Here is a 13,833-nt window from a genome sequence, read left to right on the forward strand (position 1 = left end):
TCGGAGAAGGACAAACATTATGAGGTCTCATTCATTTGGGGAATATAAATAATAGTGTAGGGAATAGAAGGGAAGGGAGAAGAAATGGATAGGAAATATCAGAAAGAGAGACAGAGCATGAAGACTCCTAACTCTTGGAAACTAACTAGGGGTGGTGGAAGGCGAGGAGGGCAGGGGTGGGGGTGAATGGGTGACAGGCACTGAGGGGGGCACTTGACGGGATGAGCACTGGGTGTTATTCAATGTTGGAAATTGAACACCAATAAAAAATAAATTTATCATTAAAAAATAAATTTATATAAAAAATATTTTTTACACTAGCTAAGGTAGTGTTCATCCTTTTATTTTTTGAATACTTATGTTTTTCTCATCAGTAACAATATAAATGATGTGCTGGAGGTATTTTTGTACATAAGATTTATCTATTTTTTGTGCACTAAGCTTTGCATGTTTCTAGCCTTAAAAAATAAACTGTAGGTTAGGGGTAGGAAAATTTTAGGCTCCTTTGGCATGTTCAAAAAAAGCATCTAGAGAAATTATTAATTTTCATTCATCAGAAACACATGAAAGTGCCAAAATTTACTACATCCCCTACTAACACTTGATAAGTAAGTCTATTTTTAAAAATCTGCCATATGACAGAGTAAAACCATTTGTCATTATTCTTTAATTTGAATTTATTTAGTTAATAGATACATTGAATAATTGTTCATGGGATAGTATATTTTTTGTGAAGTAATAGTAATCATTTATTGAACCTGTGAAAGCTTATTTCATACCTTATTGGATGTTTACATCAAACTTGTTATTGCTTTTATTTTACTCACTTTACAGATGTAATTTGAAGCTCAGTGAGGATATATAACTTTCCTAAGGTATTAATATTTATTGAAAGTATTTTCTCAAGTTGTTTAAATTATACATTTTGTAATTTTATTTGGTTGGTGATTGGCTTTTGTTTTACCTAAAGAAAGCATATAAAATATTTTCAAATCCATCATTTTTTTTCTTTGTGGGTCTTCTTGTTTTATTTTCTTCAACCTATGATTTGATGATTATTCTTATTTCTTCTAGTTTTTTATGTTATACTTTTTCATATTTAATCAAAGGAAAGAAAACAAACTCCAATGTTCTATAATAAGAAAACTGGAGCATATTTGTCAAGTTTTAGTATATTTTTCAGTTTTTATGATTGTCTTTCTACATATATGATAATTTTTTTCTGTAATGTATGTCACTCATAAAAAGTGGTTCAAATTTAATGTTTTATGAGTTAAATAACAGGTAAAATAAGCTAACCGTACTGTTTAAGCCTTCTACATATATGCCAATTAAAAAATGATTCAACAATTATTGAGGAAAAGATTTAAATTCCTTACAGCAATTATTTGCCTGCTTCTTGTAATTATTATATTTTTTTTCTCTGAAACAGCTGATCTTTCAGACACAACCTTGAGATCGTTAGTACTGTTTAATGGGTTATGATTATAGCTGCATAACTTTTCTACTGGTGTTCTTCTAGTGAACAATTTATATCATTTACTGCCAAGAATTTTGTGTTCATGATTTAGGTTGATGTCCTTTAAACCATGTAAAATTGGATTTCTTGTTTCTATAATATCTGATAATATTTGAATTTTAACTGCTAAGTATGGTCCAGATATAGTTTATTTCAGATTTTTTAAAATTAGTTTTAAAGGTGGAATTTAGTGATCAGTTGCATATAACACCCAGCGCTCATTACATCAAGTGCCCTCCTTAATGCCCATCACCCAATTATCCTTTCCCCCTACCCTCCTCCCCTCTAGCAACCCTCAGTTTGTTTCCTAGAGTTCAGCATCTCTTAGTTATATAGCTTATGAGTTTAAGATAATGTTTAATGTTTTTAAAAGATGATATTTGTGTCTATCCTGCAAAGTGTTTAGACTGTCCTTTTGTGTCTCTATTTCTATCTCTAAGTTTCTAACGATCTTTTGAGCTCTATTTAACAAGTTATTTAACCAATCCATTGAGGTTTTTTAAAAAAGATTTTTATTTATTTGAAAGAGGCAAGGAGAGAGAAAAAGCAAGAGAGCACAAGCAGGGGAAGTGGAAGAGGCAGAGGGAGAACCAGACTCCCCACAGAGCAGGGAGCCTGATCCCAATACCCTGGGACCATAACCTAAGCTTAAGGCAGATGCTTAACCAACTTGAGCCACCTGGGTGCCCCCACTGATTTTCTTTTTCTTTTTAAATTTCAGGAGTTGCATTAAAAATTAAGTATTTTTTAGAGCAGTTTTAGGTTTATAGAAAAATTGAAAGTCAAGAGTGCCCATATACATACTTCTCTCCTCAGTTACTTAGAGAGCTTCTCCTATTATTGGCATCTTGCATTTGTGTGGTACATTTGTTACAATTAATAACCAATACTGATACATTATTAATAAAAGCTCATAGTTTAATTTAGCATATATTCTTCATATTGTACAATTCTAATGGGTTTTGACAAATGTATGACATATATCCACTGTTATAGTATCATACAGTTTTTAATGCCCTAAAAGTATCTATGCATCCCCTATTTGTCCTTCTCTTGCTCTCCTTGAACTCCTGAAAACAACTGATATTTTTTATAAATTTATTTTATATTGGTATTCAATTTGCCAACATATAGAATAACACCCAGTGCTCATCCCATCAAGTGCCCACCTCAGTGCCCGTCACCCAGTCACCCCCACCCCCGCCACCTCCCCTTCCACCATCCCTAGTTCGCTTCCCAGAATTAGGAGTGTTTCATGTTCTGTCTCCCTTTCTGATATTTCCCACTCATTTTTTCTCCTTTCCCCTTTATTCCCTTTCACTATTTTTTATATTCCCCAAATGAATGAGACCACTGTTTGTCCTTCTCTGATTGACTTATTCCACTCAGCATAATATTTTTTTAACTATCTCCATAGTTTTGCCTTTTCCAGAATGTCATAAGGTTGGAATAATACACTGTGTAACCTTTACATGCTGCCTTCTTTCACTTAGTGTTATGTACTTAAGGTTCCTTCATTTTTGGGGGAGTCTTGATAGGTTATTTCTTTATATTGCTGAATAACATCCCATTGTATGGATGTACTAGAGTTTATTAATTCACCTGTTCAGAGATATTTGGGTTGCTTCCAAGTTTTGGCAACTATGAATAAAAACGCTTCTATAAAGCTTCTATAACATCTGTGTGCAAGTTTTTGTCTGGACATAAGTTTTCAACTCCTTTGGGTAAATAATGAGTGTGATTACTGGATCATATGGTATGCTTAGCTTTGTAATGAACTGCCAAACTCTTTTCCAAAGTGGCTGTACCATTTTGCATTCCCACCAGCAATGAATGAATCTTGGTCCTCAACAGCATTTGATGTTGTCAGTGTGTTTAATTTTAGCCATTCTAGTAGGGGCATAGTGGTATCTCGTTGTTTTAATATTAATTTTAATTTTATTTATTTATTTAATGATTATTGGCTTTAATTTCTTAGAAAATATTCTGAATCTTTTAGCTTTTCTGCATTTCCAAAATATGCTATAATGAGCATACATTGTTTATTTTTTACTTTTAAGTTATAAATTATCTTTATTTTTAATTACACAAAGTATGTATATTTTCATTATTTTTTAAACATTTATTTATTTATTTTTAATAATAAATTTATTTTTATTGGTGTTCAATTTGCCAACATACAGAATAACACCCAGTGCTCATCCCATCAAGTGCCCCCCTAAGTGCCTGCCACCCAGTCACCCCCACCCCCCGCCCTCCTCCCCTTCCACCACTCCTAGTTCGTTTCCCAGAGTTAGGAGTCTCTCATTTTCTGTCACCCTTTCTGATATTTCCTACCCATTTATTCTCCCATCCCCTCCATTCCCTTTCACTATTATTTATATTCCCCAAATGAATGAGACCATATAATGTTTGTCCTTCTCCTATTGACTTATTTCACTCAGCATAATACCCTCCAGTTCCATCAACTTTTATTTTTTATTTTTAAATGTTACTTACAGCATAATTAACATACAGTGTTATACTAGTTTCTGGTGTACAATATAGTGATTCAACAATTCTATACATTACTCACTTGACAGATGTACTCTTAGTCCCTTTCACCATTTACCCATCCTCACATTCACCTCTCCTCTGGTGACTATCAGTTTGTTCTATATAATTTATGTTTTTATTGTTAAAAATCAAAACAATAGGTAGAAAAAGCAAAGAACAAAGTTATTTGTAAGGAATTCTAGTAGATTCCTCTGGGCTACAGTCTGTGTTTCAGTTTCATCGTCCACTTAGTGATTCTCTCTACAGTGCTATCCATTCTCCTAATCAGTACATCTATACTTTTTAATCTTAAAAATCAATATGCTGAATTCCAAGATCTTTGATTGATTATTTTAAAAAGATATGTTATGTACTAATTTCTGAGTATGTCAGTTTTACTTATTACTAAATTCTTGTCTGGTGATCTTCAACTGTTTTTCTCAGTTGTAAGCTATTTGTTTTTTCAGTTTAATATCTTAATTTCAAGTTGTTAATATTTAACATTTGGTGATTCATGTTTATGTTTGGGGATTTACAGCTGGCCTGTCTCAGAGTGCCTGTCTGTTAATTGCAATATTTATCCAACAAAATGAGACAGATGTTGACACACACCCAACCATGGTTGATGCATTGTCTTGGTCATCTAGGCTTTGGGGATTTCCTTTGTCCAGGTGTTTTCCCTGCTACCAGAGTAATTTCCTGCCTTTTCCCCAAGTATAATGGGATTTTCCTGTCTTGTACTTCTTTTGCCTCCTCTTGCTCCAATGCTAGAGGTGAAGCCCAAGGTAGGGATATAAAAAGGTCAGCCATGCCCCTTTACCATTACAGACTTCAAGCCTAAAGCAGAGAATCTGGAGAATAGGTAAAACTTTAACCTTGAAATTCAGCATGCAATTTTAGATGACTAGAATGACTTTCCTTATAGCTGGAAATCATCAGGGTACTTTTTATTTCTAATTACCAAAAGTAAAAGTAATGTAATATACATGTAATTTGATTCATAGAGAAAGAATTGATCCTTGCATTAGGTTGGAGGAGACAATGCTTTATGTTTAACTAGCTGTTATTGCTTCTGCACTTTGTGAGGAGGTAGAAGGTATTGATTATCTTCTCATATATTTATTTGCCATGTCGATGATTCTCCATATCAGATTTCTCATATTGTGTGTTCCTAGACCGTGCATGCATGTACTGAAAATTTAGGCCTAGGACCATGGTATGAATATTCAGGGTAATCTTCCTTGGGTGTCCAGAGAAAAAATAGGGGGATTATTCTTTGATAGGGGAGACAATTCCTCCAATAAGGAGGATGGAGGAGTGGGTGGGAGCAGATACAGATATGTTTTTATATTCAGTGTCTTGAATTTGTATGAGTTTCCAACTGATTGATTCTGATTTAGTAGGCAAGGTTTTCTGCCCAAAGTAAGTAACTAGATTCTGGAATCAAGGCTGGAAGTTTGGATAGGGTGTACATATGAAGTGTTAATTAGGTAGAGTGAAAGAGTGAGCTGACTTGAGCAAATGTGTAAAGTTGCTGGGCTCTGCTAACAGTCTAGGTTGGTAATTATTTTAGTGGCACCATTTTGCTCTCCGGGTGATCACCCAAATATGGCTTTTGTTTTGTTTTATAATAATGTTGAGATGGACCAGATAGAATGGAGAAAAAGATTTGAAGGATTTGAGCATACTTAAAAGAAATGTATATTAATGAAGGGCAATAGAATATAAAGTTAATTAAGAAAGAAAATCATAGAGTGGAGGTTTAGAAGGGCAATTGTGGTATTAGTAGATTAGCAGTTTGGGGGAAATTAGTACACAAATACAGTCCACATACGGTTGGGCAAGTAATTGTGGCTAGGCAGTGGGATGTTTGAATTGGTAAACTTGGAAGTTGAGAAAGGATGTGATTGTAGGAGTGCACAACTAAAGTAGAGTGAAGGGAAATGCAATTGAGATCAGAGGAGGAAATGATTTCAAGAGCATAAGGTGAAGAATTGGTTTTCTAGATGGACGTTGAAGTCCCTCTGATATGAGTGCAGAATTTGCATGCATTTGTTTATGAGAGAATCCAGAGGATCTTCAGTCTTGAGGAATAGGAAAGGTAGATAACTTGAGTCTCAAAGCAGTGTTAGATCCTACACTAAAGTGAATGAACATTAGTCTGGAACAAAATTATTAAAGAAAAATTTCTATCAATAATAAATACTACATGGGCCTAGAAACATTGCCATAACAATATTTAAATAAAATTCAGGACACAAATGCAAATTTATATATAAACATGTTCATTACAGAATATTTTTAACAGAGAAAAACAGCAGCTTTATAAATATTAATAATATTGAAATGGTTAAAAGTATTATAGTATGTCACCAAGGTGGAATATTTAGTCACTCAAATTTTTCAGGAAATATTTATAGACTACTATGTGGCACTGCCTCAGACTAGGGACACATGCAGCTGAATTAAAGGAGCTATATGGTATACAGGACATTTGTTAAAACTGGGAATATTTATTACCAATTGTTAATTGAAAATTCCTACATTAGGAAATTAAAGTGTGCCACGTGTATAGTTTTATCTTATATAAATCCATGAATAAAGAAAAATCTTAGAGGGTCTTCAATGAACATGTTCCATTGAAAATCCTTGGATGATGGACTCAAAGCATTAGTTGTATATACAAAATAATATAAATAAATTTTCAGTGGATTTTATTTATTAACCTTTAATCATGGTGTGGGCAACACAGCACTTAACATATGTTTGTTGAATAGATGGTGAAGCAATAAATGAATGGTTGAAAGAATCTACAGGATTCTAGCTCCTGATATGCTTGTGTGACCTCTGGAAGTCAAAGCTGAAGAGGATGAGCTGGAGTGAGGTGTGAGGCCTTGAAGTTCCCTAACCACAATCCTAGTCTCTGCCCTGCTGTCTCCCCTCTAAAACCTCTCACCCACCTCTTTTCTTCTCCCAAGTTCATATAGCCTCTCAGGGATACTTTTCACAGAGGGCTTCTGGCATTCAGACAAGGAAAGGTTAAGAGCTTATTGTCACTGTCACTGGCAGTAGAGGAGATCCTAGGGGAGAAGAAAGTCACATGAATAAGTCTATGGTCTCCAAAGATGCTCAGAGAAAGAATAATTTGCCTTGAAGTTCCTCTTCCAGCTTGGTCCCTTGGCCACTGCACACAGTCTGCTGGTTGTGGGAACATTCTGCCATCCAGGCAAGGACATAGCTCCAGTATGTTGTTCCTGATGGCTGTGATGGACTGTTTGGAGTGAGGAGAGATGTAGGTTGGTATTGATTCATGATAGCCTGGTTCCTCTCTAGGCCCTTCTGTTCATGGGCATCAATGGTGGGGTCTGACTGAGTATGGGGATACAGGAGGTGAAAAACACAGTTTATTGATGAGAGACGTAGGAATTATGATGGATTGTTTTCACTATTTGGTAACACTTTAGAGGCTGTATTTGGAATTCTCCATCCCCTGAGAGCAGAGGCAGAGAGGACAGACCAAAATGTTTCTCTAGACACCCTGTGGCATAGCGGAAATGCTAGTGGAAGGAGAGGCAAGAGACCTCTTGACTCATTTCCTCTGTGAACTTGGGAAAATTGCCTTTCCTTCTGTGCCCTTGGTAAAACGTTCTATGAGAGGATGATTCTAAAGCAGAGGTTGGTAAATCTTTTTTGTAAAGAGCAAGAGTAAAAGTCTTAACCTTCAAACATGGTCTCCATCACAACTACTCTGTCCCATAAAAGCAGCCCTAGACAATATGTAAATGTAGGGAATGGCTGTATGTCAATAAAATCTTATTTACAAAAATAGGTGGTGGGCAAGATTTGGCCCACAGGCTGCAATTTGATGACCTCTGGTATAAAGTGCCAACCAGAATTGATGTTTTATATCTCTGACTCCCATTTGGGTAAATCAAGAGTGGAATTGGTGAAGCAGGAGTGTTTTCCTATGAGTTGCATTTCTATGAAAGTCCTGTCTTCTGGCAGTGGTAAGGGGACTATAAGCCTGGAGACAGGGGTAAGGATGGAGTAGCCTCTGGAAGCTCCACCTCCTTGAAGAAACTTATTTGATGAGAGGAGAATCAGTGTACTGAATGAAGATTGGCAAATTTATGACATAGATAAGTCATAACTTATTTCTGTGAATGAGTATGTTTGGTTAATAATGGTGTGTGAATTGGGTGAGTATATACGTGAAGAAAAGTTTAAAAGTGTGTGTGTGTGAATGTATTCACAGTGAAAACCTATTTGTATGACTAGTGAAAATGTGTGTTAGTGTGTTAATCTTCATCAAAATTTGTATAAGTGAATATGTGTGTGGTGGCTGTATAAATAAATGTGTATGTTAAAATGTACCTGAATGGAAGATTGTGTGTCTGTATGTGGATTTGTAGCAGGCAGAACTGGATTTTTTTTTTCAGAACTGGAATTGAACCCAAGTAGGTCGGGCTCTAAACCCCTATTATTTTTTCTTTATCACATTGTCATGCATATCTTAGATATTATGGAATAAGTAGGAGAATTAGAAGAGACTGGAGAGGAAGCCAAAGAAAAGTGGCTTAGGTAGTCAAAACAACAAAATGGAAGTTTTAAAAGCTAATGGAAGCTTTGATTCCAATCTTGGATTCAAATATCAGCTTATCTACTAACAAGTTGTTTGATTTTGGACAATTTCTTGTCTGAGAGTCAATTTCTTCATGCATGAACTGGTGATACATTCAGTTTCATAGGTTTGCTGTGATGAGTAGAAATAATATATCTAGCAGTAGGTATTTTATGATTGCTATTATCACATAAAAATATTAACAGAAATTGGAGATTCCTAATAATAACAACAAATTAAAAGTAACTTTAGATTTGGCAACCGTTTAGGTAATAGATATTTTAGAGAAGGCAGCCTTAGCAGCATATTAGGGTGATAAGTAAAGTGGCTTTGGCAAAGATTAGGGGGTGTTAAGAGAATAGAAAGAGAGAGCACATGCTTTTTTCTGTGAAACTGAGGCGAAGGGGGAAGAGACAGTTGAACATATTTTCATATGAAGGAGAGGAGCCAACAGAAAGGGAGAATTTGAAGTTACTGGAGTGACAGATTTGTGGGGAGAAGTACTTAAAGAGAAGGTTGTGGTCCAGTGTACAGATGGACAGCTGAGCTCTGAATAGGAAGAAAAGGTGATTCAAATATAAATAAATTTGTGGACGGCAGACTGAGGGTGGGAAAGTTAAAGGAATGAAAAAAATAGATGTTTTTATTGCTTTTCTCCTTGAACCAGGAGTCAAGAAAACATAATCATCTGATGAAGGGGGACCAAGGTGGAGTAGGGCAGATATGAAGTGATCCTAAGGATGCTATGGGTAGCCACATTCTAGCTCTACCATTTACTAGCCAGTGGCCTTGGGTGGTGGCACTATTGAAACTCTCTAAGCTCTATTTGCTCCCCTATCAGTAAAATGGGAGAAATGGCTGTAGTTATCTTAATCACCACAGTGTGAGATAACATACATGCAGCCTTTAGCACACAGACCCTCCTAATTGATCCGCCTCCATTTTCCAACCTGTCTCCTTCCTTTGCACCCACTTTATACAATGCTGCTGGAGAGAGCTACCTAAAATACTAACTTCATCATTCCATTCATGACAAATCCTTCAGTGGCTTTTACTGCTTCAACATAAATTCTAACTTCCTTATACTGGCACTCAAAGTCCTCGGTGATTTGGCCCCCACCTCACTGCATGACATTATTTTCTTGTATTTGGTACCATGCCTTCTTTGCTACGGTAATTGCGAATCATTGTAATTTCCTTCTAGACTCTTATGTTCTTTGGGATCTCTGTGACTTTGTTCATGTTATTCCCTCCTCAGATGACTTTGAAAAAACATTACGTCTTCAAGATTCCACTTAGGGTCGCATCTTTATAAAACCTTTTCCAAACTCCTGGGAAGCTCTCCATGTTTTCACAGCTCCTTGTGTTTAATATTTCCTTTACATTATCCATATCGTTTAGGTATTTTACTTAATTGTCTTCCCCAAGTAGGTCCTCCAGGAGCCATGGTAGGTGCTCAGTGAGACTTGATAAATTATAGTCAATTCAGTGACCAGTTTCTTTTTGAGATGCATATCACATTCTGATGGTCAAAGTGGAAATTGCAGGATTTGTTTTTCACAGCTCTTAACTGTTTATAACAATCTGAGATTAAGATCTATGGCATTCTAGAACTGGAATAATTCTCTTAAAGGCCAGCTAATCCAACTTCTTTGCAACATTATATTTAAAGCAATAAAGAGAGACCCATAGCAGGGCAATAATTTTACTGAGATCACATAGTGAATAAAATGTCAAAATCTTAACCCATGTTCCCTGACTTTCTGTCTAGGATTTTTTGCACTGCTCATCCAGTGAAAAATGATCTATTCCTATCTCCCCTACTTCAACTCTATTCACCTTTTTTGGCAAAAGAGAAGAGGTGACTGCAAATCTTTTTTTTAATTAGATAAAATCTTTAAAAGATTATTAATCTATTTATGAGAGACAGAGGGAGAAAGGCAGAGACATAGGCAGAGGGAGATGCAGGCTTCCAGCAAGGGAGCCTGATGTGGACTTGATCCTAGGACCCCGGGATCATAACCTGAGCCAAAGGCAGAGGCTTAACCACTAAGCTACCCCGGTGCCCTGCAAATCTTATACACCAACACCCAGTGACTTGTCCTGGGAATGGCAACCCTCAACCACACTATTATCAGCCACTCATTCTTCATTCTGCTGGGCATCCCTGGCCTGGAAGACCAGCACACATGGATTTCTCTTCCTTTCTTTATTTCCTACCTGGTTGCTGTCCTTGGGAATATCCTCCTTGTCTTCATCATCATCACTGAACGCAGTCTCCATGAACCTATGTACTTCTTCCTCTGCATGCTAGCTGTGGCCGACCTCATCCTGTCCACTACCACTGTGCCCAAAGCACTGGCCATATTCTGGTTCCATGCAGGGGAGATCTCTCTTGATGGCTGTGTTACTCAAATCTTTTTCATCCATGCCACATTCATTGCTGAATCAGGGATTCTGCTGGCCATGGCATTTGACCGCTATGTGGCCATCTGTGACCCATTGCGCTATACTATGGTGCTCAGTCATACAGTAATCATAAGGGTTGGCTTGGCTGTGGTTCTGAGAAGCTTCTCTGTGATACTCCCAGATGTGTTCCTGGTGAAGAGACTGTCTTTCTGCCATAGCAATGTGCTACCACATACCTACTGCGAGCACATGGCTGTTGCCAAGTTTGCTTGTGCTGATATTCGTGTCAATGTCTGGTACGGCTTGTCTGTTCTCCTCTCTACTGTAGTGGTAGATGCCTTGCTCATCTTGGTTTCCTACACCCTCATCCTCAATGCAGTCTTCCACCTCCCTTCCCGAGAAGCCCGGCAAAAGGCCCTGGGCACCTGTGGCTGCCACCTTGGGGTCATTTCCATGTTCTACTTGCCTGGCATTTTTACAATAATTACCCAGCGGTTTGGGCAACATGTTCCCCTCCACACTCACATTCTGCTGGCCAATATCTGCATGTTAGCTCCTCCCATGCTGAACCCTATCATTTATGGGGTCAAGACCAAACAGATTCGAGAGCGTGTGGTCAGTACTTTTCACAGTGGAACCATGCTGAGTCTGTGTGACTGATAAGGTGGTATGTTTACCATTATAGGGTTTCACATTTTATTTCCCTGCTTTTGTAGATCTTTTGAACTAAGGGTTCTACGGACTGTGAACAAAGTGATATATTATGACTTTAAAAGATAGATTGCTATGTTGCCTTAAGAAGGGTAGTGTTTGGAAAAGAGCATGAGCTTTTTTGAATATAACACCAAAAGTATAAGCAATAAAAACAAATATACACGTGGGACTACATCAAACTAAAAAGCTTCTGCACACCAGAGGAAGCAATCAACGAAACAAGCAGACAACATATGGAATGGGAGAAAATATTTGTAAATCATGCATCTGACAAGTGATTAATATTCAGAATATATAAGGAACCCACACAACTCAATAACAAAACTCAATGGCAAAAGAATAACCCGATTAAAATATGGGCAAATGACCTGAAAAGACATTTTTTTCCATAGAAGACATACAAATGGCCAATAGGTACATGAAAAAATTCTCAACATCACTAATTATCAGAGAAATGCAAATTAAAATCACACTGAGATCACCCCATGCCTTTTAGCATGGCTGCTATAAAAAAGACAAGAGATAACATGTGTTGGTGAGTAAGGATGTGGAGAAAAGGAACCCTGTCCACTGTTTGTGAGAACGTAAATTGGTAGAGCCATTAAGGAAAACATCATGGGGTTCCTCAAGAAATGAAAACCAGAACTGCTATATAACCCAGAAATTCCACTTCTGCATGGAATATATATGAAGGAAATGAAATCACTATCTCAAAGAGATAATTGCACTCCCTCATGTTCATCGGAGCATTATTTACTATAGCCAAGACATGGAAACAACATATTTGTCCACAAAGAAAATGATAAAGAAAATGTGATACACACACACACACACACACACACAATGGAATACTATTCAGTCACAAAAAGAAATTTGTAACATTTGTGACAACATGGATGAATCTTGAGGGCATTTTGTTGAGTAAAATAAGTCAGAAAAAGACAAATATTGTATGATCTCACTTATATATGGAATCTAAAAGTAAACCAAACTCATAGAACAGATTGATGTTTTCTAGAGGTGAGTAGTGGGGTATGGGAGAAATTGGTGAAGGAAGTAAAAGTGTACAACTTCCAGGTGTAAGAGAAATAAGTTCTGGGAATGTAATGTACATGCATGGTGACTACTATAGTCAATAATGTATTGTATGTTTGAAGGCCTCTAAGAGAGTAGATCTTAAAGTTCTTAACACATGCAGAAATATTTAACTACGTAAAGTGGTGCATGAGTTAACTAACCTTAACTGTGGTAATCATTTTGCAATATAGATGTATTAAATCATTATGTTGTATACCTTAAACTTATAAAATGTTGTATATCAATTATATCTTAATAAAGCTGGAAAAAATGGTACATATATACAGTGGAATATTATTAACCTAATAAAAAGGAGAAAATTCTGTCATTTGTAACAAGGATGAACCTAAAGGATGTTATACTAAATGAAATAAGACAGACACAGAAAAAGAAATACTATATGATCATTTATATGTGTAATGTAAAAAAGACAGACTTACAGAAAGCAGAGAGTAGAATGGTGGTTTGCCAGGGGCAAAGGGACTGGGGTGGGGAGGGGATAGGTGTTGGCTGAAGATTACACACTTTCAGTTATGAATTCGGAGATCTAATGTACAATATGATGACTATAGTTAATTCATTATTGTATACTTGCTGAGAATTGATATTAAGTGTTCTCACTACACATACACAAAAGATAACTATGTGAGAATCTGTCAATCAGGCTGAATGTGGTAATCATTTCACAAAATGTACATATATATTGTAAACCTTAGGTGTACACAGTTTTTCTGTCAATTGCACTACAATGATGCTGGAAAAAATTTAGAATATGTAGTTTTGTAAAAAGGGAGGGGTACAATAATTTCTAAATTCCTTGATTATACCTTTATCATATGGCTGTGATAGAACTAAAAAATATAAACAGAATCTTGAATATGTATGATAGTAAACAGCAGATAAGTTTTTAACTTCTGCCTTAGCTTCTTTATCTTTAAATATTTGGTGTGAAATCTCT

At 36.4% G+C, this 13,833-nt stretch overlaps 1 protein-coding gene across 1 annotated transcript; it reads left to right on the plus strand.

The window, feature by feature from the left end:
* The first annotated feature begins 10,784 nt into the window (after positions 1–10,784).
* On the plus strand, positions 10,785–11,744 carry LOC112667316 (olfactory receptor 52B4-like). The gene has a single exon (XM_025458907.1). The coding sequence runs from the start codon at positions 10,785–10,787 to the stop codon at positions 11,742–11,744; it is 960 nt and encodes a 319-aa protein (XP_025314692.1).
* The last annotated feature ends 2,089 nt before the right edge of the window (positions 11,745–13,833 follow it).

Source organism: Canis lupus, chromosome 21, assembly GCF_003254725.2.
Source record: "Canis lupus dingo isolate Sandy chromosome 21, ASM325472v2, whole genome shotgun sequence".
In the NCBI taxonomy this organism is placed as follows: domain Eukaryota; kingdom Metazoa; phylum Chordata; class Mammalia; order Carnivora; family Canidae; genus Canis; species Canis lupus.

Coding starts and splice junctions, on each gene's coding strand:
- LOC112667316 (XM_025458907.1), top strand. CDS start 10,785: ATGGCAACCCTCAACCACACTATTATCAGCCACTCATTCTTCATTCTG.